Source organism: Cydia pomonella, chromosome 7 (assembly GCF_033807575.1).
Source record: "Cydia pomonella isolate Wapato2018A chromosome 7, ilCydPomo1, whole genome shotgun sequence".
Classification (NCBI taxonomy): domain Eukaryota; kingdom Metazoa; phylum Arthropoda; class Insecta; order Lepidoptera; family Tortricidae; genus Cydia; species Cydia pomonella.
This window is the reverse complement of record NC_084709.1, coordinates 20,929,001-20,956,524: the sequence shown is the minus strand read 5'-3', so window position 1 is coordinate 20,956,524 and position 27,524 is coordinate 20,929,001. Positions and strand designations below refer to the sequence as shown.

The following is a 27,524-nucleotide window of genomic DNA, read 5'->3' as shown; positions in this document are numbered from 1 at the left end:
TTACCGATATATACGTTAAGTATTACTCAGAAGTCGGCCAGAAATGAATGCGAAACAATATTATTCATTACACCTTTGATGTTGGTCAATAGTGAAACATTTTATACTGATCATTTCTTTCTCTGTCTGTTGCAAAACAGCTGACAATTCTATTGACAGTGACACTGACAGTTCAAAATAAAATAAGTATCTATGGCCTAATGGCCTTATACAATTTAAGATCATTTTTCTACATAAATTTATAGAAAAAGAAGACAATAAATTTCACCTGACTATCTATTTTGTCCACCATGTACAGTATATCGTCTTACCTTCTGAAATTGCCAAAGGATTTGGCTACATTGCGTCGAATCACATTGATTACCGAGGCATCCAAACCTTTGCTTGCTTCGAATTCGTATAATTTGGTTCGTAACTATCACGACTACAAGAAAAATTATAATAAAGAAAATCTGCGTCAAAAGTCATATAGATATTTATGTTATTCTTTGTTGTTTGGTGCCGCTACATACACATCCTATAAACTCTGGTAAGTGACAATAGTATTTAGATATAAAGCTGCTAATGTTTTTATTAATGAGAAACTGAGAAGCTTATAAAACTGGCCTTCGTATTATGCTCAATTACTACTGTTTTATTATCATTTCTTATATTGAAAGAGAAAGAGTTCCTATGGCCACCCACCCATTTTCACCCAACTTACTTATGTATGGAAGTTTCGCTCAATTAAATAACAGGAAGTGGATCTAATTAAGCTTGCAAGATTTGATCTGAGCATATTGTAATATCTCTTTAAGTGGCTTATGTCGTTTTTGAGTTATTGGAATTTCAATATTATTTCAATTAATTAAATTTGAAATTTAAATGACATAATCGGTCAGGAGTCGATGACCTACCACTCCAAAAGATATGTTAACTAGAGATGGGTTGATTATGAAGTTTGCCAAATACAAATATTCAGCCGAATGTTCACTTCAGATCTTACTGCACCAAATATATGGCCGAATTATTTGGTTCATCGACATGACTAATAAAGCATTATAAACCTTATCAATTAAATCTACTGCCTATTGTCTGCCTCTCCATTTAATCAATTTGTTTCTTTTCTTTTATATAATTTTACTGAGGTGTGCCACTAAAGAGTATTCTATCTATCTACATTAGCAATAAAAATGAATCCCTACCTAGGCTATTTCCCAGAAACAAGATAATGGGAAAACATACCTGAGGGAAGGTACTTGAAAAGTTCTGGAGGAGCTTACATTTTACAGTGTTGCAACAAGACAAACAAGTAATAAAAATGGTATTTGAATATTTGGCACTATGACCAAATAATTCAGCCGAATATGAACATTGGTAAACTTGTCAAATATGCCGAATTTATGAATATTAGGCCTTTCTCTATTGCAAACAAACAAGTATTGCAAGTAATAAAAGCTTATAATGAAAGAAAAATGAGTGGTGTTTTCAAAGTTTTCATCACAATGTATTGTTTCAGGATACGCTTTCAAGTATTTCCCTCAATAACTGCCGCCGAGCAGCTAGTTGAAACCGACTCTGAAGATGCGGATACCAAAAAGAAAAGGTATAGGAAGGAAAAAATTGGTTTCAGAGATAGAAAGGTATGTACTAATCGCAACACATTTATCTGATATATATTTGATTTATTTATTTTAAATAAGGTTTATTGTATAATTTTTAATTTTTGTACAGTCAGCATCAAAAGTAGCGGATGAAACAACGCGCCAAAAGTATCTGATATTTCGGATAATTTTTCCAAATATAGATAAATTTATAAAATTCGCGCTCAAAAGTATATCTTTTACAGTCTTAGTTGTTCTATATTAAAGACATCACTTTTTGTTAAGCTGTTACAGAATGGTAGATACTTATGAAACATTATTTGATCCGCTACTTTTGATGCTGACTGTACAACCGCATTTTATGTATTTTCTTTATGTTTGAATATTTATTTTGTGTTTGCTACAGATTATTGAATATGAGAACCGAATGAGGTCATACTCTACACCTGACAAAATTTTCCGATACTTTGCCACTGTCAAATTAACTGTTGGTGACAACACGGAGGTTTACATGACCCCTGATGACTTTTTACGAGCTATCACGCCTGGCATGAAACAACCCGACGGTATTTTTTTTTGCATTTATTTTTGGTTTGTGGCATCCATTTTTACTATAACAGAACAGCAGTTTTGTGTGTGGGTTATTGGAAGCCTTTTTTATACAAAATAATACTTTTATTAGAAAAAGCTTAGTATAGATTTATATGGAGCACTGAATGCAGTGATATAAGATTAAGTTTAGCTTAAGTACGTGCAAAAGCAATAACAGGTACTTTGTTCTCTGTACAAGGTTTTAATTCTAAACCAACCCTGTAGTATTAACCCTAGAGTAATCGCGCCCTTCCATGAAACATTTTTAAGTCCATACTTAACATGATTTTTTGTTAAAAATAATGGATAAATCAGTTGTTATAATTTTATAAGATTAATTAAATCAAAAAGTATTAGGAAAAGTACAATTTTATCATAGTATCAAGTATTAAAAAACATGACAAATATACCGATTTCGAGTAAGTTTTTCGCCACGGGCGGCAATATGCTTATAGCGCGATCACTCTAGGGTTAAGAAAGCTAATTTCCTCAAGTCTTTAAGACACCACATTCTTTTCTGCCCCGGACGCTGCCACCCCAGATAATAGAATACGAAAACCGCATGCGCCAGTATTCCACCCCGGACAAGGTATTCCGTTACTTTGCCACCGTTCAGGCGACACACCACGATCAACATGAAGTGTTTATGACTCCGGATGATTTCCTGAGGTCCATGACGCCTGGTGTGAAACAGCCTGATGGTAAGAGAACTAAGTACAAAAGAACCCGCTTAAAACGACCACGTTTAACCCTTTAACGGACCAGATTAAAAAAATTACGACCTATTCAAGCCTCATCGCGTCTTTAAAGTCTTAAAAATACAAGAAGATGATGTGAGGGTGGTCATCTTTGCCGTATAATATCTAAGTGTGGCAGATAGGGTTAAGGGTGCCTTTCCACCAAAGATGTGCTATGCTTATGCTTGCTATGCTATGTTTTGCATACATTTGAAACGTAGCTGTAGCTGAAGCTGCGTCATCTTTGGCGGAAAGGCACCCTAATACTATTTCCCGCGTAATACCATTTTAGATTCCAAATTGTTTTAACTTTTGATCGCCACTAATGGCCATAGCTGACCAAGAACAGTACAGTATAAAATTAACCTAAAAATATTCGAATGAAGTTTACTATTGCGTGTTATTTAAAATAGTCGTAATACTTTTCCGCTTTAGGCGGGTTTTGCCTCGGTCCCTTCAGAATCTTCTTAAGCGGGGTTTGCCGTCTCACCCACACGGTAATTTGATAGATAATAATAAGTCATAAATATTGCATTAACATAAGGTCTACTATTATAGTCTGTTAGCCCTTTGACCACCAAAGACGTTAACTGACGTGCTACAGCCCAATGCCTTCGTGCATTCTGACAAGGTTCGCACACAATATATTAACTGCACCAATCATGGGACATTTAAGAGAAAATTTGGAGTGCTTTGATATTTCACCGGCATCTGTAAAATTTCTACCGCTTTATGCTTTAAAAGTTGAATGTCCAATTTGTCCTTTATGTTTTCTATGTATGTATTTAGTAAAAGCTACTACAATTGGTTTCCATATTATTAACCAATTAAAACTATAGTTTTTTGCTCCAGTCATGGGATGTATGGTGCCATTAACTTTCAAATGAACAAATATCAATGAAAAATTTAACTTAAGCAGCTCTTTGACTCTTGTTTATGGTAAAATGTTGCCAGCGATTAAAAACTGATGGTAAATACTTGTTTTACAAGATTTGTCTATACCATCCCATTACTGGTACCTGTTCCAGGGGTTTTTACTATAGGCGTGGCGTTCAACAGGTCAAAAGTTTTGATGTTAACATTAGAGCGCCAGTGGTAAATCACGTCGAGCCCTAATAGTCTATTATTTTAGGTGTTTTACCCTTTGACTGCCACAGACGCGCGCGGTGATCCTTCGTGCATTCCAATAATCGTACAGTCAGCGTCAAATACTTTGTAGCAACCAAAGTAGCCAAATAGTTCGGTACACCATATATTTAGTATGGTGTACCGAACTATTTGGCCACTTTGACTGCTACAAAGTATTTGACGCTGACTGTACGATGGCGCATTAAATATAATAGGCGTGGCGTATAAAGTTAGGAGTATAAAGGTAAACAAAAAGCTACTCACTTGTTCAGCCAATTAGAAAACAAAAATCTCGTGATCAACGACTGTCGCTCAAATGATGTCATTTATTTATACGAGTAGATATTCATAAAATTCACTAGAATATACCTTTTACTTTTTATTCGCAGGGTTGGGACTTGATCAATATCGGAGATACGATCCTAAGGTGAGTCAATAAAAATATGTTGGTTTATATGACAGTATATAAATATATACTTGCGCTTTTCCAATGAGACGATGGATAAACTTGAATGTATCATACAATCAAATGACTACCTTTTTATTTGTTACACAGAACTGAGCTAAGTGGTTACTAATGATAAAACAAATCCCCTTTTAAGATGTATTATCAAAAGTGGATTTGCAATATATGTCATGGTTGATGCTGAACTGATAGACACAAATAGGGAGAGAAAATATACTATGCCTCACTGTGCAAAACAACAGTATGTTACATTGAAAAACTCAGGGCCGGATTTAGGGGAGGGCAACCGGGGCTACAGCCCCAGGGCCTCCACAAAAGAGGGGCCCCCACAATAGAGACATCGGAAAATTTACCATTTTATTTGGGAAATAATTTGGGGCCAGGGGGCCTCCACTCGTTTATTGCCCGAGGCTTCCAGACCTCTAAATCCGGCATTGGAAAAACTCATTATTTTCGCGCTATGAAGTAAATATGTAATGACAAATTTTATTTCTGTGCCGTTGGGATAAAGGCAGTGAGGCAGCTAAATTACCGAACTGATTTGCAAAAAAAAAAGGAAAAAATCACTAATTTTGAATCGAAAAAAAAAAAATGGTTCGTTGTAAATTCTCTATAATTCTAGTTACACGTTGCATATTCAGCAGTAGACGTAGTTATATAAGCTAGTAACTAATATTTTGAAAGTTACTGGGCTATAACCGCGAAACAGTTTGAAAATTTCAAGTAACTATCTCGGTCACTCTAATTACGCCTTAATTGGAGTAAAAGAGAAAGATGCCCGAAATTTGCCACTACGGTATTCGCGTTAGGTCCTCTGCTGCTAACTGTAAAAATTATATGCCTCATTAAATAATCTTCTTTCTCAAATATAAATGGTTACGTGACGCTCACTACGTCTCGTACCGTCGTCTACACTTAACTGTCAATTTGTAAACCTTATTGTAAACCCATAAGGTCCACAATAGGTCAGTTACGAGTGTCGCTGTTAGTAATGATGATGTGACTCGTGTCACGATTCTTTAATAACGATCTCGAAACTTAATGGTTTTATTTAATGAGGTACCTAATTAGATTAATTACTATCTTAACTGTTAAGTGTTAACATAAATAATGTCTATACACGTTGTTTAGTTTTTCAATATTATTTGATATCTGACTTTGACTTTTATTCCCGTGCTATCTGTTTTGATGTCTTACGTGTATCGTGTAATGCCGGCTGTACACACGTGGAGACCCCGAGATAGGCCGAGAATGAATGTGTACTTACTGCTCCCTTTTCATCTCTCTCTTATTCGTCTTGACTCGTCATTCTCCGATCGGAACGGATTTTTGCCGAGATTCGGCGAGAGGCTCTCGAATGTGTACGGCCGGCATAATGGTACTAACAGCAACACACTAACTGATCATTAAGCGGCGTTATCTAATTGCTATTGTCTATGCCTATATCTATTGTGGACTTTACACAATAGGTCAGTTAACTGGGTCAACGATTGTATCGTCGTTCACCCTGAGGGCCTACCGCAAACCACGTTCGACGTGTTGCCTCTCTGTCGTATTTGTAAATTCGTATGTAAGTGTGACAGGGAAGCAACACGTCGAACGTGGTTCGACTTAATCTGTTTACTGAGGATATGAGGAGGCGGACTGGACGCAAGCGGCGCGGCGAGCGGCAAATCAAGGCTATTCACACATCGCGCTTGACCAAATGTATGAACAGCCTTGTCTTCCGTTCCCCGTGCCGCGTGCCGTTTGCGTCCAGTCTGCGGCCTACGGTCTATGAGTCAGAATGTTGCGATTAGTATTATTATTATTACCTTCTTATTTTAGTTATACCTCTCTATGACCAACTTCGCATTTATAAAACTTCAAAGCGCCAAAGACGTTCACGCCTGTCTAAACTCCATGTTGTTTTTTGACGTCCACAGTATATTAACTACTTACTGTTATACAAAGAAAGAATTGATTGTTCATTTTTATGCTTTTGTTATTGTACTACTTCTTATCTGTCTTTGATTATGAATCGATTATTATTGGCAACAGAAAAAAAATACAACTTGTTTCATATTCCGTCGCATCAGATGAAAAAAAATTCGACGCTTAGCACTCAAAACGTTAATGAGGCCAAATTGATTTTTTGAAAAAGTTAATTAAAATGTTAAAAATAAACAAAAGAGACGTAAATCGCAAATAAGCATTATCTTCGTTATGTGGAAAAAGGTAGTACATTTTCAATAAGGTGCGAAGAGTGACTTGAATGGTGGTGTACTAGTTAACGTTTTTCTAAAGACAATCATTTAAATTTTGATTTTTGAATAATATTTGTATGACAGTGTCTCTGAATGCTCAAAAAACATTTGCGCATTCAGACGGAATTTTATTGTTCAGGCGGGTTATTCCCATTAGTTACCACCAAGTTGTTACCAGTGGTTAAAAAAATCCCAGTAGTTATCACTGGTAACAACTTGGTGGAATAACCTTCAGGGACGTATGCATATCGTCAATGCTCAATGTAGACTATCAAGGAAACAAATGTGTTTAGTAATGACCTATGATCTGGCTATATTTTAACGCCTACCCTTCATACTTTTCTGCACCGGCACTTCCCCACTCACACCACTTTCTTGTCTTTTCAGAATTTCGAAGAGGTACTGTTTTCTTCTTGACCACTGTTAAATCAGTTTGCACTAAATTGGTTGTTCTGTCAGTGCAAGCAATTTTTTTTGTTTCTTTCCCTACTGTATCGATCATTTCCATATCTAATAATATATTTATGATATGACTTCCTGTAGTTATAGAAGTAGATTAGTCCTTTGCTTGTGTTTTTTATAGTATAGGTTTGTGCTTAGAATGGAATCCCTAAAACATAACACTGTATAGGTGGGTATACAGCACAACGGGTCCTACGCGACAACTTGTTACCTTTCTTTTTAGAATAGTTTGCAAGGGATGCCGAGTACGACCAGTTGCGTTTTTAACCACTTTTTACTTACCCAGGAAATAGTGTCCACTTAGTTTATATCTTTCTCTATTTACGTTTTATTTTGACTGGTGAGGCGATTGTGTAGTGCCATTAAAGTCAGTTCATCCTTCCTTGTCCGTTTTTGGTCAAATTTGTATCTATTACTATTAACTTTAGTACTTACTTATTTTACTATTTCGTCTTCGAATACGAGTATAACTCTTTACTTGACTGGTTAGGCCAAGCAAATTAGGTTTTTTTGAAGAATTAATTTCCAGCAACCTGGAAATCGTTTTAATACCTTCATTTGTTGCTTAATGCGTATAATCCGAGTTTGCGCAATCCCAAGGTATGCATAAATGTTTGCTCTTTTTTTTAGTTTTTTGCTTGTATCTCGATAACGATACGCCCGTAAAACGGTATTCCGTTCAATATCAAAGAGAGTTAAATTCTACGTCGAATGGGCTAAAACTTCAAATTCGGTTAGGTGCTATAGACGAAATCAAAGTTAGAAAGCGCGAAAATTTCTCATTTAATTGTAAACTTATGTTTTATTAATAAAAACACATTTTCACCAGTGTCTGATCCACCAAACCTGGCTGGCAGTGATATTGTAATTGATGGTCAGTTCCTTCTATATCTAGTGGTTTGGCAACCCCGGAAAAATGTATATCCCAAGGCTCCCAAAACTTATGCACACCTGGGATTGCGCAAACTTAGATTATATGTATTTAGGACCAAATGAAGATATTAAAACGATTTCCAGCTTGCTGGAAATTAATTCCTCAAAACGCTTTTTATGGATCTAATTTGATTGGCCTATGGCGGAGAAGGAAGAGTAATATTTTCGATTATATTATTTTTTAAATATATATTTTCTTTGTATGTTCCTGTACATATTTTGTTGATATTCCTGTAAATATATAAAAATATTATATAAATAGTTCAAGGTTTTTTTGAACACTCATTTTTAAAATAATTTTAATTAAAAAAAAATCTTTTTGACAAATTATATGACTTACTTATTATTATTCTAAGCACTAGCTTTTACATTCATAATCAATAAATAAAGTGTCCCGAATAATAAAACGAATGGGGGATGAACAGACTTCAAATTCAAGCTAATTTAATACAAGGCATGATCATATGGACAGATCTTATTGGCCTTACTTCTCACGATAGCACTTCAGTCTTCATGCACAATTAGGACGCTCAATACCACTGCTTTCCAATTAGTCCATCCAAATGTTTTTGTGTTTTGTTTACAATTAGAACGTTTTCAGCAAAATTTAGTCTACTTAGGTCTGATTTGACCAAACTTTGAACAAAGACTAAAACTAAGAAGCGTCTAAATTTGAATATGATCTTAACTTTTTGATCGCCACATTCGGCCGTCATCGGAAAGTCTTGCCAAGGACGCCAACGATGGCTACAGCCGACAGCTTTGCCAATGCAATAGGGACTTACGCGGGACTCCGTTAAGTTCAATTTTGCTTAAATAATCGCGATCGCCTGGCGTCCGGGGCAGGGCATATTCCTTCGCCATCTGGCGTTCAAAAGGTAACATCGCCTGTTCTCGTTTGGTCGAATGATATTGTTATCAAATAACCTTGTGTCATGTAAAATATGCAATGAAATAAAGAGATGCAAACAATTTGCTAAATAGAGTTTACCTAAGTAGTATTTTTCTAAAGGCTCGTAGATACGTTAATCGTTTTATTCTTATGTTTGTAACTATCTAAAACTGTGCCGATGCAGTGTGTTGATGTTTTTATTTTATCCGGTGGGCCGTATACTTGTAGAAATACAAACACAAGAGTAAAAAGATTAACTTATAGTGCTTTACAAGTATATTTTGTTCACGTGATTATTCTATACAGAGCATCAGCCAACGCTTGAACTTGGATCTCGACGAGGATTCGATCTTCTACAAGCTGGGGTCGTCGGGTCTCATCACCTTCAGTGACTACATCTTTTTGCTGACTGTACTGTCAAGTAAGTGCACCTAATTCTATTATAAATGTAAAAGTGTGTCTACCTGTTACCTCTGCACGCTAAAAACGCTGAACCGATTTATTTTAAATTTAATATAGAGATAGGTTGAGGTTCGAAGATGGACATAGGATAGTTTTTATCAATCATCATCATTATCATCCCACGCAGACGAACTCGCGGGCAGAAGCTAGTATTTAATCACAATATCAATTTAAGTACTAATGACGTCTATTTACGTCAGACGAAATCGTGCCTCAAAGCCACATACGACGACGTGCAAAATTACCAATCTCTAATGCCATAGGTACGTGGCGACTTCTAATATTATCAATCAAACTATACTAAAAGTTTTTTCAACACACTTGCTCGTAATGTGAAACTTCTTGAACGGCTTTTAATCCTGGATATTAAACCCACGTTCTTTTTTTCATTATAATTATCGAACTCGTGCGGTAATGTTATAATTATAGAACCAGTTCGATGTTGACCCTTTTTAGGGTTCCGTAGTCAACTAGGAACCCTTATAGTTTCGCCATGTCCGTCTGTCTGTCTGTCTGTCTGGCTTTGCTCCGTGGTCGTTAGTGCTAGAAAGCTGAAATTTGGCATGGATATATAAATCAATAAAGCCGACATAGTCGTAGAATAAAATCTAATGATTTTTTTTAGGGTACCTCCCCTACACGTATAGTGGGCGGTTTTTTTTTTTTTTTAGCTTTAACCCTACAGTGTGGGATCTCGTTTGAAAGGTCTTTCAAAACTAATAGGGGTCTTAAACAAACATTTTTTGATAAAGTGAATATATTCGGAGATGATCGTTCCGAAAGAAAAAAAATGTGTCTCCCCCCCCCCTCTAACTTTTGAACCATCGTCAAAAAAATATGAAAAAAAATCGTAGAAGTAGAACTTAAGAAAGACATTAAATGAAAACTATAGCGGTCATGATCAGTTTAGCTGTTTTTGAGTTAACACAAAAAGTTTCCCCTTCATAGTAAAAAGACGTACTGTCCACAGTTCATCCCTTGGTTAACAATCTACTATACTTTAAGCTTCAGTTTAGCTTATTGTGACGGAAGAGTAACTACGGAACACTACTCTGAGCATGGCCAACAATTAAAATTTGATTAATGGGTGTATTAGTTTTGTTTTTTTCCTCGCAAGTGTTGAAAAACATCGTATGAATCACGTGTGCTTTGATCATTACACACATCGGCTTTTTTCTTGCGAGCTCGCTTCCAGCTTTCGCGCACAATATCGCCACACTTGTATCATAATGTCCTAATATTTGGGCGACCGAGCTTTGCTCGGAAAACGTCAAAAAATTCAAAAATGCGCGTTTTCCCAGAGATAACACCTAGCTAGATCGATTTTGCGCCCCCGAAAAGCCTCGTAAAAAACATTTGGACGCTAAAATAAGATCCCCACTCAGCATAATGCTGTGGCAATCCGTGGCGTTGGATTTATTGTAACATTTGCATCTACTAATAAAATTGTTCCCAACAAACGACAACAACGAGGGAGGGGGGTGGGTTTAGGGTCGGCATCGAGGCTACGGAGACTGCTTACCATCAGGCAGGCCGTATGCTTGTTTGCCACCGACATGGTATATAAAAAAAAACTTCAAAATGAAACCACACCATCAACACATGCCATAAACTTTATTTCCTCACATAACTTCTATAAATTTTAGGATCATATCCAAACATCTCAAAATCTATACCATATATTCTCAGCAAGTCATTCAGCATACTTTCATCCAACTGACTAAAATAGTATTTCAACAGGGCTGTCGTATTCTTTCCATCTCTGGATTTGTTCATAACAGTCCTTAGTCTCGTTCTGCGGTCCCTAACCCGTCTTCCTAAAACATGCGCCAACCCTAACTCGTATATGACATACCCTGAATCCCTAGAAAGGGTTTCTACTTTTGCAATTACTGTGAAATTGACAGCGCACGGAGAGCAGAAGTGATAATACGGAGCCCAATGTTCATCGAAAGGGAATCTCTGGTCGAGATCCTTATGTTTCTGAAATAAAGGAAAATACGTTTATTTACAACAGCATATACCTACTGTTAGATTATGCCGCCCTTCCACACTCTGACTGACAGACTGACTTCTGAACTTTATCATCATAGTTAATTTTGTTGCATCCGATATTTATTTATTTAATTTCTACTGTTATAATCTGTATTGTATTTGCTGAATAAATGTTACTTTTTTTAGTCATATTATAGCCACTTAGCCAGCGATAAAAAATATTACTACGTATAAAAAAGTTAGATAACAGAACATTGATGAAACTTAGACCTTAAAATAAGAATTATCACTATTATCAGCATACCCTGGTGTGACGGGTGCAATTTGGTTTGACGTTTAAAAAGTGCGAAGACAAGTGAAACTTACTATAAGTCCATGTCGATAAAATTATGACGTAAGATAGTGACGTGATGTGATTTTAATTATTGACAGAATGTCAACAGACAATGTCATATGTCAGATATTTACAATTGCAATAAGAATAAATCAAAGAGGTTTGCAATTCGATAATAAAGGAACTAAGTCTTAATTAATATTGCTTACTCCAAGGATGAGTCACATTTTATTACTTTTTCTTGCTATCGATAACATTTAAGTCGATATTTAACCTTGCCCCCGAAAAACCGGATTATAACTGTCAGCTACCCATGTGAACGCTAGCTCAGAGGTCCTACTCACGCTCGAATATGCAAGAGTGATAAAGCGGTAGATAGTAAAATTTAGATTTTCGTGTTTCGCGATAGGCCCTCTGCTCTGACTTGGCAGCGACATGGTTTGTCATCGCTTATAAATGTAAATTTCGTAGGAATATTAATTTTGTAGTGACACCGCCACACTTGTGTCACTTGCCAAACCAGTGCATAGATGTTAAAAATGCTAACAAACCTGTATTAAATACGCGACGAACTCATAAAACGTCGGTCCCAAGCTTTTTATTGGTCCTAAAACTTTCGCCGCGCTCTCTCTATGCTCAGCCACTATAGCCCTCGCCAGCTTCCTATAATACGGCGGTGTTACATTCTCTAGCTTGTCTCTATAGGCCGAGAGTAGACGCACGAAGGGCTCTCGGACTATGAGCATGGAGATTACTCCTGGAGTGTTGATGGCGTCTTTGAGTTCTTCTATGCTTGGTCGTGGGAATTTTCGACGGGCTAATGTGAGTGGTGTGTGTCGGCTTCGCGCTAGAAACTTCTTGTCGTAGCCGCCTGAAAGAAATATTATTGTTGTCAATATTCGCTAAAACTTAAGCCTGGTTTAGACGGTTCAACTTGCAACTTGCATGCGATTGTCGTTACATTGTTATATTTGGGCGATCGTCTGAGTTCATTATTCTGTAATTAGCAATAATGAATATTGAATATTGTATGCAAATTCTTAAACCATCGAAATGTCATTGATAGTCTAAGATATGTAAAGTATAAGAAAAAATCATGGCTCGGAGATTGACAGCTGAAAATGGTGGGTGGGTGGAATAGGCTGCATTGTTTTGTGATAACTGAATTGTTGAACTTCAAATTTTGATAACCAAAGTTACCTCATGATATACAGAGCCGTCAGAGCCATTCAACTTTGGCTGGCTCGCAACGCTCAAGATTCCACTTTTCGAACCACTCGCTATACTCGTTGTTCAATTTTGGAATCTTTCGCTTGCTCAGGTATCAATATTGCCACGAGCGGTTAAACAACAACTGAACATCTTTGCCCCCCTCTAAAACAAATAACTATTATCCTTTGGCTTGACGATTTTGACTTGTTAGTACTAGGTCATTGTATGCATATGAATGTACATAATGCATACAATACATATTCAATTCATACGCAATTAAGAGACACACACGAACCAAGCCACCGCCATATTATGAAAGTTACGCTTTCATTTTAAAACGACTGGCTAAAATCACATGAAAATTGGCATGGACATTCAAGTAACATAGATTCTCGTATCTATGTCTATTAGTACAGTAGCTATCAGACATATCGGAGCGGCCGAGGTGCTCCAAAATATGTGAACGCCATGACCGCTCTGATATATCTGATAGCGACTGTACTAGTCTTCGTGCTAGGTATTGTGATACAAACAAAATAGTATACGTTTTACATACAAAACATTCCTGGCTTTCCCCTTTAGTGTGTATTAATGCAGCTAAGTAAATATCCGAAGCAATATGTACATTGTACATACCTAATGTCGTTTTTATTGTTGCACAATTACATTGGTATTCACAGCGCAAGACAGCTCGCCGTCCGGTGGCAATGAGCAAATATAACTATACGCTTAGCACGACTGCGCCCCGACAGTATCTTTCGCGCTGAACAGACTACCCGTCCCTTACTAATGGATACAGGCAGAAAAATACGGGTATAGTTGAAGAAAAAATATTTGCACCGATTGGTCATAAAACTTATCATCTTATTATCTTTACGAATAGTGTAAAGTGCTTTGCCACACATCCTATCTATATAGTGGGGAATAACTAGTTATGATTTTGTGTTTGTGGGATAGGTTTTTATTTTTTATACCACGTCGGTGGCAAACAAGCATACGGCCCGCCTGATGGTAAGCAGTCACCGTAGCCTATGGACGCCTGCAACTCCAGTGGTGTTACATGCGATTTGCCGACCCTTTAAAAACCTGTACACTCCTTTGAAGAACCAAGGTACATAATGACGACCGGTCTAGCCTAGTGGGTAGTGACCCTGCCTATGAAGCCGATGGTCCCGGGTTCAAATCCTGGTAAGGGCATTTATTCGTGTGATGAGCATGGATATTTGTTCCTGAGTCATGGATGTTTTCTATGTATTTAAGTATTTATAAATATGTATATATTATATATATCGTTGTCTAAGTACCCGCAACACAAGCCTTATTCAGCTTACCGTGGGACTTAGTCAATTTGTGTAATAATGTCCTATAATATTTATTTATTTATTATTTATTTATAATATCTTATAAATCTAAATTACAAGAGCTGTGGAATTGAAACTTTATATGTTAAATAAGTCTACTATTAACATCGTATCAATTTTCATTACCCACCTAAAATATTAAACTTGTACAGCCAACTCGAGCTGGCCGCTTTAAATATGTTGCACCACACCAGATTATGCGCATGATCCACAAAGAACTCCCTACTGTTGACGGTCTGTTGTATATGTCTCTGTTTACACACGGTCTGCGCGCGCGCTGATCGCTTCTCCAGCTCGGTTATGGTGGTGTTGTCTGGCTCGGACCAGTCTATGGTCTCCGAGTCGGTTTCGTCCTCGCCTAAAACTGGGCCCTGTAACTGAAAACAAAATCTTCTGTGTTGTCTTATTCAATTATGAGCCCAGTGTGTCCAAGGGCGTACGGGACAAAAGTAAAAGTACCTAAATAAGCAACAGTGCAAGTGTACCATTGCGGCTGAGTGCCATTTTTTTTTTTTATAGAACGTTGGTGGCAAACAAGCATACGGCCCGCCTGATGGTAAGCAGTATCCGTAGCCTATGTACGCCTGCAACTCCAGAGGTGTTAAATGCGCGATCCTGACCCTAACCCGCTCACGCCCCTTGTTGAACTCTGACAACCTTACTCACCCGCCGTGTGGTGCCGGCGTTAGAATAGCACCACCCCATCTCGTCCCGTGGGTGTCGTAAAAGGCGACTAAGGGAAAACCGACGGATGGGCAGCAGCGTCCGTCGAGTGTCGTCATCAACACCTACTGCGGTCCCAACTCGTTCAATCAACTCAAAACTCCAAAAACAAACCCCCATTTAAATCAAACCCCCAACATCTCTATCATCTTCAACCCGCCGTGTGGTGCCGGCGTTAGAATAGCACCACCCCATCTCGTCCCGTGGGTGTCGTAAAAGGCGACTAAGGGAATACCGACGGACGGGCAGCAGCGTCCGTTGTGTGCATCTATTAATCTCTACTGCGGTCCCTCCAACCAAAACCAATTATAACCTAAAAATCACAACAACTCACAAAAAAAAAAAAAACCTAACCTTTCAAACTAAACCCCCAACTAAAATCAAACCCCCATCATCTTAACAACTCAACAACCAACAAATAATCGCAAATCTCAAAACCAATTATTATCTACAAGTTTAAATATCTCGCAACACAATCCAACTCAACAAAACTCAACCAGGGCCCATGGTCGCCCGTACTCAATGCGGGGACCATGGGTTCAACAAAGTACAATCACAAAAATAACGCCGGGTCTCTAAACTGAGCATCACCATTGTTTTCGACTGATGGTGATGCCGGACCCGGCATCGCATAAAACATAAAAACCCCATCGCAAATGTCACCTCGGGCACAGGGTCGCCCGTATCCTTAGCGAGGGCCCTGTGTCTACAACTGACACTTAAAACCTCTTAAAAAAACCTTACTCACCGGCAGGAACACAACACTATGAGTAGGGTCGGGTTTTTTTCTTATTCATGCTTGAGCCTAAAGGTGCGCCCCACTCGGACTCTCATGGCCTTCGGCCTTACGCGTTGCTCGACCTTCGGCCTTCTCAATTAAGATACTTCGACCATTATTCTGTGTTTAAGTCGCTAAGTAATTTCAGTTGACGTCAAACATATGTTTATTCTTTTGCACCTTACTCCTTTGTAACTAGGCGAATAATGTAAACATAATCTTTGACGTCGACTATGGTCAGTACAGGTACATTTATAATGTAGTGGGTCACTCGAGACTACCGTTATTTAAATCCAGTAGCTTAGTGATGAGTTTGTACATATTAACATAGCTATTTATAAGTGCATACTAACATATCTATGAGTTTAAAAGTTACTCGAATTAAATGAATAAATAAATTGGGCCTCAATACCAGAATATTGATATTACCCATTTAAGTCTCTTTTTCTGTTTACGTAGGAAATATTTTTGTTTGTTTTAATTTTCGTTTCATAAAATACACATTTTTTTCTAATAAATAGTTACCTACATTTAAAAATGGTTTTAGGTCGAACAATTCGCAACAATCGCAGTTTTAGTTGTAATTTCTGTTTATATAACGAAACAAAAAAATCCAATACCGTTATTTCGAAATTGGTCCTGTTCAATTCCGGTATCGGTCCGATATTCCGTTATTTCGGGATTTCTGAATTTCATGCCCTACTGGAAACAAATGTGCACATAGGGGCAACTGCATATCCTAATGACAACCGTATATCCTAATGACAACCGTAAATAAAGGGTTAGAAGCCCTTTTACGTAGGCTAGTACAAGTTTCCTTTTGAGGGTATTTGCCCCGAGTTACATCAGTTACACAGTCGCAGACTACACAGACACCGCATTATGAAAAGTTTACAAAGAACATGAGGTCACCACACATATAGGTGCAATTTTACTTGTAAATTATACTATTCGACCAGCACAACTGAGTCGAATTTTACACCATTTTGTACTAGTTATAACAGCCTAGGTATACGGGCTAAAATGTTTATTATGCGAATATGCATTTTTATTTTACACGAGTACGCCTTTGAATTTCTTCGCGGATGTATGCAGGTTATCTCACGATGTTTTCCTTCACCGAAAAGCTAGTGGTGAATATCAAATGATATTCCGTACAGAAGCTAACTCGACAGCGGTTTTGATAGCACATACTGTGCAAGTGTTATTATAACGGCATAATTTAATATAAGTTTGTTGTTTAAAATAACACCCGTACCTACAGTCTGTGCTATGTAAATCGCTGCCAAGTCAGCTTGGTCTGACTTTACCGTCTCCGTTCCGTCGTGGATAAAAACTTTATTGTGATTTTGCTGTACCTAAGCATACTGATGTGCCGGGAAACTTTCCAAAATTGCGAAAATTTCCACATTGGAAAGTTTCGGAAGCTTCTTATATTCTTGTATGGGGATTAAAAGTTTCCGGAACATAAAATGGAAATATCTTATATTTCTGTGAAATTTTTAAGAAATTTCCGTGTTCTTTTCCATTTTTTTTGGAAACTTTCCGCAACTTGCACATCTGTATCTGAGGACCCCGGCAAAGCAACAGGCACAGAGTAACAAAACAGAAATATCACTTTCACCAAACATACCAGCCACTTCGTGTAGTTGTCAGGAATAGCCCATTCCTTCACAGGCGGCTCCGAGCTCCCCTTGAAGATAGTCATCCTCATGACAACCATGTACAGCGAAGCCCAGAAGAGAAACGTAGCCGTTTTCGCCCCGCATCTTAAGTAGTGCGTCGTTTTCGTTTTGATTCTCGCTCTTATACGTTTCACTGAGAACATTGTGCCGCGACATGTGTATTAGCTATTTTAAATATTAATTTTGTTAAGGTTGTGTTGGAGGCGCTAAAACATTTGTTTTGGTGAGCGCAGCATCCCGGTACTGAGCATGAGCGCGCTTATCGATTTTGTTATCCGGCTGTTTTTAGATGGCCGTTTGTCCTTAGGGATAGTATTTATGCTTTATGTTACTTAGTTCAGTTTATTTTATTCATACAGTCGTGCAGTCACGTCTGAAAATATGTATACACTATCTTACTATATGGGCAATAAAGTCGTGTAAGTATACATATTTTTGGCACTTTTTTCGTATCGATATTTTCAGACGTGACGTACTAATAAATTATAGTATAATCAACATGAATTTATATTATGATCGTCAATGATTCTGAAATCATTTGGCATGCCAACATGCAAACCTCTAATCTCAACAATATTCCCTGATAAATATGACCTCGGTCTCTTTAAGCAAGAATGAATAGGCTACTACTGAATCGGTGAGCTCCATCTTAGGCCCTGTCTTCACTTCAAAAAAATGATAATAAAAAATACAAACTATGAAAAAATAACAATTGATAATTTGAAAAGGTATTTCAAAATACCGTCAAATTAAAAAACTATATAGAAATTTGATAATGGAATACAGTACGGAAATATTTAAAAAAATTGATTAAATACGTAAAACACATTATTGTAGTTTTGTCTATCCAATGTCAATTCGAAAAAATATCGTTTGCATTTAATTTAGTTTTTGAAAATGTTTTAATACTGATTCATTTATTTTCTTTAAATAAGTTACTTAAATTATAAATTAATTTGAACAATAAGTATTGATGATTCGGGCAAACTCATCAAAACCATGTTGCTCCTGAGTCCCGACTTAACACATTCAAACGCAATGAAAAAGTGTCACTATTCATGGATATTCACTACAAAATTACTCGTTTTCATTACTGTTGCTTGTAAAAAGTCGGGCAGGAGTTATATTCATACAAAAAGAACTCAAATAATATTTCCATATTTATTTCATTATCATTACCAACGAATGAATCTGTTTTGTTGATATTTTTTTTGCATACCATTCATCTTTGTTACACTCGTTGTTGAACATAAGCTTGTTTCTTTCTCTTTCGGTGTACGGGAGCTCGTTAGCAAGCCCAAAATTGTAGCTTGCCTAGGCGCGCCTAAAGAGCAACTGTACAATTTGTTCAATTTAAACCGCTTCAATTTTGATACGCCTTAAGTTTTTTTTTTGTTATAATAACATTGTATTATATGACACTTATTTCAGCTCATAATCAAAATATCTGTTCCAGCATCCCGCCGCCACTTCGAGATCGCGTTCCGCATGTTCGACCTCAACGGGGACGGTGACGTGGATTGCGAGGAGTTCGAGAAAGTCGCTGCTTTGATTCGACAACAGAGCAGCATTGGATCCAGACACAGGGATCACGCCAACACTGGCAACACTTTCAAGGTATATTCCTTGGTGGACTATGTCTTTGAAAGTATAGCAGAGTCGCCATGTAACTCAAGACTTAATTTAGAGAAAAATGATGTTATTTATGTTATTTTGGTAAGAAATCTACATTAAAAGTGAAACATTTCTCTCTTAGTAAGGTGAGATTTCATAAAGAAAGTCGCTTTGATTCGACAACAGAGCAGAATTGTATCTAGACTCAGGGATCACGCTAACACTGGCAACACTTTCAAGGTATGGCGGGGTCGCCATGTGACGCTCAAGAGCATTGAATATAGGTCATTATATTGTAAGCGACCTACTTTATCGCTTGTCGCGCTTAAAATGCATTATCTCTTATTATAGGCGCGATGTCATTAAGATTCCCACGCATGTCCATTATATTCGAGAGAGTAACCGCTTCCATCTGTCTTGCGAAAGGATGATTGATTCTTTCCGAGACAGTAGCCGCTTTGATTCGACAACAGAGTACTGTTGGATTTAAACAGTGATCACGTTAACCCTTTACCAGGCTAAGGGAGATATATTTCCCACATACGGCACTTCAAACTTGTGTTCTATTTTCGATGGTTAAGACTGACATTCGATTTTCATTTTTGAACTGTCAGCCTGATAAAGTGGTAACACCTTCAAGGTATGCCCAACCACGCGGTCGCTATATAACTAAAACCCGACCAAGTGCTAGTCGGACTCGTGTTCTAAGCCCTTTAATTTTATAATCTACACGATATTGTGTGCAAAACTTTTTTTTTTCTCATTTAGGCAATATTTTTCCAGGGTATCAACTCTGCCCTCACGACATACTTCTTTGGACCGAAGCTAAACGAGAAACTGACCATCGAGAAATTCCTCGACTTCCAACATCAACTCCAAAAAGAGATATTATCCCTTGAATTCCAGAGAAAACAGCCAGGTAAGTGTTGCGTAAAATTAACAGCACAGTTACACTCATCAATATATAATTTTTATTTTTGTTTGTCCTTAGCCCTCTAGTGCATTTCATATAAAATTTTTTGTTTAGATGTGAACTTTAATATCTGTCAATGGAGTTGCATTTTATAACTGCCATATATGGCATCGTGTGAACTAGCTAGATAGAATTGCCAGCGCTCTGTGAATGTAATAATAAATACTACAGGTCAAAAGTTGAATTCGCTTTATATCGGTATAGAGTACATAAAATCGTAGAAATATAATAAAATGTTTCTAAAGGCGAAACAAAATGGCAACTAAAGAGTAAAGTAAGTACATAGAAAAAAAGAGCCCTCTTGAAGCATTTTAAGGAAACTAATTTCGAAGCGCTATTTATTTATTTATTTAAACTTTATTGCAGAAAAGAAAAACTGAATGTACAAAAGCGAACTTAATGCGCGCGCTATCTCTAATTTGTATCCGAAACTATATATACTGTGTAAATATATATTTATAGGTTAAGTTGGGTAGTTAAGATCTACCCAACTTAACCTATAAATGTGTCCCTTCCTACCTCTGTCTTACAGTTTGAAAGAATAAAATGTATTGTTTAGAAAAGTAACCTTGTATTTAGATGAAAATGGACGCATCACCGAAGCGGATTTCGCCGAGTTACTGCTGGCGTACGCCGGCTACCCCGCTAAGAAGAAGGCCAGAATGCTCAAACGCGTTAAAAAAGCGTACGTATATATCTGTTTTCTTATATTTAAGTACTTGAAAAAAAAAACGTCCAGTATTGTATGTTACAAATGCTGATGTATTTTATTTAATTTCTTTTGTTTATTATTTTGTTAATTGTTTAGAGTTAAACCTGAATGATTTAATTATAATTTAAAATGTGTTTAATGCTCTTTTCAATCAGTGTACTTATGCCTTTAATGTGTTTCTTAAATCTGTAATTTTACCGTATTTAACATTTATTTAGCTTAAAATTTTTGTTCCTTCGTAATTGCGATGAAAACCATTGTCTGTGCCACGGGGTTATTAAAATAGTATACGCGAGATATGAAAACCCTCGACCGATTGGACATCGGGTTTGATTGCCTAAATTGCCTTAACAATTTACCCATTATAATACAGTCAAGGTATTAAATATCGACACAAACAAAGTGCCAAAAATATGTACACACTACTTTAATGTATAGGCAATAAGGTCGTGTATACATATTTTTGGCACTTTGTCCGTGTCGATATTTAATACCTTGACTGTACAACATTAATAATCAGTACCGGTAAACTTCGAAACGCGGGGAAACAAACAAAAACCCCATTTTACGGTAATTTGAGCCTCACAAGTTTAACCCTTTAACAAGCATAAGGGTCTCAGAAATTATGCAAAATTAAACTCTATTTCTTTGTAAGAAAATTCATAATCATGTGGGAAATATATTCCCTCTGCCTTAAGGCTGAAAATACCCTATAATTTCCCAGTTTCCGCGACCACGGCGTGGGCATCACCAAAGAAGACTACCTGTCGTTCTTCCACCTCCTCAACAACATCAACGACGTGGACACGGCGCTGACGTTCTACCACATCGCGGGCGCGTCCATCGACCAGCCCACGCTCAGGCACGTGGCGCGCACGGTCGCCCACGTGGACTTAGATGCGCATGTCATAAACGTGGTCTTCACTATTTTTGATGAAAATAGTGAGTAGATAATTTTAAACGCCTATTTTATCAGTCCACTGCTGGATAGGGGTCTCCCATAGCACACCACTGTGCTCGATATTCACTGAATATTTAGCGACATTTGTGCGTAATTTTGACCGCCACGACTAGAATAAAATTATCCTCCATACAAGAAAAATTAGGAATTGAATTTGAATACATAATGATTAATATTATAGAACCTCGAATTCTGTATTGGAACCTTTAGATTTGAACGTGCATTACACCTCACGTCGAATGATGATCTATTTAACAGTTCATTAGGGTTCCGTACCCAAAGGGTAAAACAGGACCCTATTACTAAAACTCCGCTGTCCGACCATCTGTCTGTCTGTCTGTCCGTCTACCACCAGGCTGTATCTCATGAACAGCTAGACAGTTGAAATTTTCACAGATGTATTTCTGTTGCCGCTATAACCACAAATACTAAAAAATACGGAACCTTCGGTGGGCGAGTCAGACTCGCACTTTTCCGGTTTTTTTTGTCTGTTAACATTTTTTTCAGCTGAACACAAATTTATTTAGTAAATGGTACATTTGTTAAGTACTAAAAATATGGTAAAACATATGTCTTCAATTATTTTTTAAGTTGAGTTAAGTTTTTAAGTTGAAGGGACTATCATATGGACCATCATTCGACGCGAGATATAAAGTTATGAGGGCTTTAACAGTGTAATAATATTTTTCCAGTGGACGGTCAACTCTCCAACCGCGAGTTCGTGGCGGTGATGAAAAACCGCCTCCTCCGAGGCCTAGAGAAGCCCAAGGACACCGGCTTCGTCAAACTGATGCACTCCCTCATCAAGTGCGCTAGGGACACTAAACCCGCCATATTGGATTTTTAAGGTTGTTATTTCGACTTTTTCTAGGCTTGACGAACCTCGGCCTCTCACTATCGACATACTTTTTATTATTAATTGACAACTTAGGCAGGAAATTTTCTTTATCGGACCGACTCGTTATTTTTTGGGCCTCGACAAGCTTCGGCCGCCTAAGCTCCTCTTCAGGCGATCCCTTACTTTGCCGACCTGAGGTATTATAACAACTATATTAATACCGTTATTATTAATTAACAACTACGTAATACTACGTGTGACTAGAGCCAAATGTAAAAAAAAAAACAAATGTAGATTGGCCGGCCAAAATAAATCATAAGGGGTTACTACATCTATATTTTCAGACACTTTTTGCTAGCTTATTGCTAAGAACGACAAAGAAATAACATATACCTTTCTCCGTCTCTTACCAAGAAGTGTCCGGCGACAGAATACATGTAATAACCCCTATTGTTCCTTCGTATGCAGGTAATCCGATATATTATAGAAAATCTTATTGACTATTGCTCTTCTCAAATTTTTACATTAGTCGTCAGAACTTTTATTAAAGTATGTATATAAATGTGTTAGAGTTGGAAAAGCCTAAAACAGCTGTATCAATTTTATTAGTTAATTAAACTATGATCTGCAAAGAATCTATCAAATATTAAATAATAAAGAAACTCATTGTTTATTGGCAACGATAGAAAGCAAATAAGAAATGCCACGAAGTTTGGGTTGTGTTTATCAAAAGCAAAGAGAATTTGAGATAGAGGTGGATTGTCAAAGAAAATTATGTAGCCACAGTAAATTTACTGTCATCTTTCAACACACGATTAAAACTTTTAGAACGCCCTTTGACTTCGATGCTTATTCTTTTACTGATATGTGTTAAATTTGTTAAATATCAAAAAGTGGCGCCATCCAATCGGGCATCGGCTAAAGGTTGTGGCGCCTTCGCTCGAAACGATGCTGCCATACCTTTGGCCTTTGATCTATTAGATGGCGACACTTTTTGATATTTAACAAATGTAAAACATATCAGGGAAAGAATAAGGATCAAAATCAAATGGCGTTCTAAAAGTTTTAATCATGTGTCGAAAGATGGCAGTATATTTACTGTGACTACAAAATGTTCTTTGGCAATCCACCTCTATTTCAAATTCTCTTTGTCAAAATGTACCTTATGCATTGACTATGCAGTTGCCATCAGGTGTTTTCATATGGAAACTTACATGTAAGTAGTTCATGAAAGCTATTTTCTATTTTTTTTTCTTCCAATTCTTTCACTATTGCTATCCCATCACAATTTAAAAGTAACACCATAAATATTTAATGTTACCATAGATAACATTACCACAGATAACACAGAAAAACTATGTTTTGTTCATAGTAAATGGGATTGGAATAGAATTCTTTAGATAACTATTTTTTTTAAATATATTTTACCTTTTCGACGCGGTGTTAAACACAAAAGGGGACGGAATCGTCAAAACAGAAATTGAACTTTATGCATATGCACATAGATCTATGTTGATCTGTGGTCTGTGACGGATTAATCCGTCTTCGCCATTGGACCTACGGTGCGGATATATCCGTCATTGTTGTCAAAAAGGTAAAACGGTTTTGCATTTGACGTAAGAATGGGCCTTTGGACCTTAGAAAATTTAACCAACGGGAGTCGCCTTGAAGAGCTTATTTAGCAAAAATCGGCAATTTTGTACAGAAAATTACAGAAAAGGCGTCTTCGGAATAGTAAATGTTCATTTCCAACTATACCCTTCGTCTTTAAAACTTACGTCTTTTACTAATTTTGGCTGCTCAAATAGAAATATATAAATTATTGTAACATGTGTATTGTATAGGGTATATGAAATATATTAAAACGGGTGACTCAGAAATTTTAAGTCGATAATCGCCGCAGATCTGCCAACGCGTGCTCCCGTTGATGGTACCCGGTACGAAGTGAAACATGTCGAGCGATTTATGACTTAAATTACGTGAGTGACCCGTTTTAATATATTTAATATGTATCTGTCTCACGGAAGTTTTGTTATGTATAGGGTAAACTACGAAATGATTGGCCCTTTAAAGTATTGGTTCCTGATTTTACTGGAAATTCATCACTGCTGCGTTGAAATAAGTCTGAACGGGGCAATCATTGGTGTAGTTTACCCTGCGGTCTAACCATTGCTTGTATCGTAGTCGTAGACAAATTAATTATAAAGGTGTATCTACACCGCAATTAACATTTGTGGAGCAACACATTAACATTAGGTAACTTACCTAGTTATTTACTGTTGCAGTGTTGGTCCACAGTAGGGTAGTTGAAGGACTAGTCAAATCGATTAGCCACTATGGAATCTATATGAAAAACAGACCAATGACGTCATGGTCAAGTTACCAACTTTTTATAGTTTTTTTTTTTTTTTGGGATTAAATATACTAAAACGGGTCACTTAAGTCGGGTATTTTAAGTCGAAAACGTACAACTTAAAATACGTGAGTATATAAGTTAAAAAAAAAAGTTTATTCCACACAAAACAGGACATGAATTGATACAGAATTCGTGTGACATCGGGTGGGTGCATAGCATGGTTACATAATACAGAATTTCCAGGGTTCCTGGCTAGGCCTGTACCGTGGGAGACCAAGAACGCATTTGTATGTCATGTGTGTTTTATTTTTATAATATACAAGGTGTCCGCGAGGAAACGGAAAAAAATTAACCACGTATTCCTAAAGTCATAAGAAGGAAAATATCTTATGCAAATTTAAGACAATTCCGCCAATTTTATTTTTTGTTTTTTATTTACTTTTTATATGCATAACAAAAATATGTTTTTGGAAAAATTATGGTACATATTTTTTCGTAAAAACTAGTCTATTCAAAGTGCATTGTCACTATGATATCAATAAGGACGTCTAGGCTAGGTCCCATAGTGGTGACATCGCCATCAAAAAGACGTTGTGCACTGAAACACAATAATAAAATGTTTTTTTTTATTGGTATTAACACCGAAACTAGTTAACTTTTCCTGTGAAAAGAGTACAGTCAGCGATAAAAACTTGTACTATAAATGATTTTTTTGCCAAAAACTTATTGAAGCGAAGTTGTGCATGGATTTCGTAATATGCGCAAAACGTTGGAGGAACATGTACACAGCGTTGGACGATATTTTCATATAAATAAATAACTTTGGTTACCATATTTTAGTTTTTTGTATTCAAATTTGAAATCGGAAATCTGCCGCTGAACATCCTGTATTTCCGGTGTGTCTAATGTATCTCGTTTGTCTATGCTTTTGTATACAATATTAAGAATAATGTGGAAATTGAAACGATAACTTTGTTTTCAATATTGTATAGTTATTTTTATGACGATTTTATTATGTTATTGATAGATATGTTTAAAACATTTTATCTTAGTTAATTTTAAGTGTTTATTTTTATGTATAAAATGCTCTCTGGTCAATGTAAATAAATAAATCACTGCCTTTTATCACAGTGAATACAATAAAAAAAAATGTAATAAAAATTAAATCATTTAATTTTATTTTCTTTTGCGCTGTTTTAGGAATAAATATATTAAATGTTACATTTATCGTTAATGTTTTTGTTTTTAAAATGCTGCATACAAGGTTTTGCATTATAACAGACTTTATAGTACATATGATGCTACTTTACCGCCCTAGTCCGATAATTAGCACTTTACGTGCCTATGTCGCAAGTGTAAAGAGCCATATGTACTGTAAAACTTTATACAACCTACTTTTCGCACTTGTATCGTAATTTACTATTACGATTGATATACATGATACATTTAATCAACAATTATAAATAAATAATACTGTACATAATTATATGCTTAATGTTAATTTTTTACAAATATACCTATTAATTCTCAATTTTATGTTTTGTATTTATTTTAATAAATAAATGGATTAATATCCCATAACTATAGTCATACCGCGACTGAAGTAGTAAGCCTTCTATATTCTTACGAACTCGGCATACTCATGTCGTCCGATGGCAACCAATATTCACTAACTGCATTGAATAATTTAAAAAAATGAACTTGATTCTGTTGATGGTATGGTTCACTAAGGCTCTGAATTTGTGGTAGTAATTCCTGAGTTTCTATCTGTCTATAGTGAACAGTACTATTACCAAAATAAGGTTAGTTTAATATTTTTTTTGCAATTAGTGAGTTTTGATTGTTACATGACGATATTTTCGTAGTAGAACGATAACTTTCATACGTATAACGCTAAAATTCTATCCGAAAAAGCGCCATCTACAACAATGATTAACCTTTTGCCGCCACAGTCGGCTGGGACCGTCATCGGAGTTGCCAAGGACGCCAACGACGGCTGCAGCCGACAGCTTCGCCAATGCAATAGGGACTTACGCGGGACTCCATAAAGTTCAATTTCGCTAAATAATCGCGATCGCCTACGTTTTACGATGAAGATTATCTGTCTTTGTATATTTGCTCCTTCCGGTTATAAAAAATATTTAACCCATTTTTCTCTTAAAGCAAGGATTCATAGCGTCATATGCATAAATCATTTCGGGAAGATATTTTGTTTGGGAGTAACCATTAGGTAGGTAGGTACATTTATTAAAGAACCATGAAAAAAGTATTGTAAACTGGCCAATATTAGACCTTATCTTGTTGTAATAAAGTTTAAAATTGATTGTTAACTATGTCAATGGTTCTTGTTCTGCACATTGCGATTTGAAATTAGGCGTGGCATTTGAAAACAGATTCATTGAGCTTTAAAAACGCTCAAATTATAAAATAAGCTTTAACATTCTTTGTACCATATCTTTTTTGGTTTCAATTCAAAGCATCG

The 27,524-nt window shown here is 36.6% G+C and overlaps 2 protein-coding genes across 3 annotated transcripts; one reads left to right on the top strand and one right to left on the bottom strand.

Moving 5' to 3' along the window:
- The first annotated feature begins 135 nt into the window (after nt 1-135).
- Nucleotides 136-26,573, top strand: LOC133520127 (calcium uptake protein 1 homolog, mitochondrial-like). 2 transcript variants are annotated; one of them, XM_061854465.1, is made up of 10 exons: nt 136-529; nt 1,499-1,622; nt 2,716-2,875; nt 4,429-4,466; nt 9,345-9,459; nt 19,045-19,205; nt 19,986-20,121; nt 20,755-20,860; nt 21,612-21,829; nt 22,541-26,573. In XM_061854465.1, exons 1-10 carry the CDS (start codon nt 291-293, stop codon nt 22,693-22,695), a joined length of 1,452 nt encoding a protein of 483 aa, XP_061710449.1. In that variant the 5' UTR covers nt 136-290; the 3' UTR covers nt 22,696-26,573. The 2 variants fall into 2 exon arrangements, with proteins under 2 accessions (XP_061710449.1, XP_061710448.1); XM_061854464.1 differs by lacking the exon at nt 2,716-2,875 and adding an exon at nt 1,990-2,149 and having other exon boundaries at nt 142-529.
- LOC133520128 (carbohydrate sulfotransferase 11) lies at nt 11,096-18,307 on the bottom strand. Its single transcript, XM_061854466.1, has 4 exons — nt 17,537-18,307; nt 14,533-14,779; nt 12,381-12,700; nt 11,096-11,483 (listed from the first exon to the last, which is right to left on the bottom strand). The coding sequence occupies exons 1-4, from the start codon at nt 17,729-17,731 to the stop codon at nt 11,115-11,117; spliced, it is 1,131 nt and encodes a 376-aa protein (XP_061710450.1). The 5' UTR covers nt 17,732-18,307; the 3' UTR covers nt 11,096-11,114.
- Nucleotides 26,574-27,524: the final 951 nt, after the last annotated feature.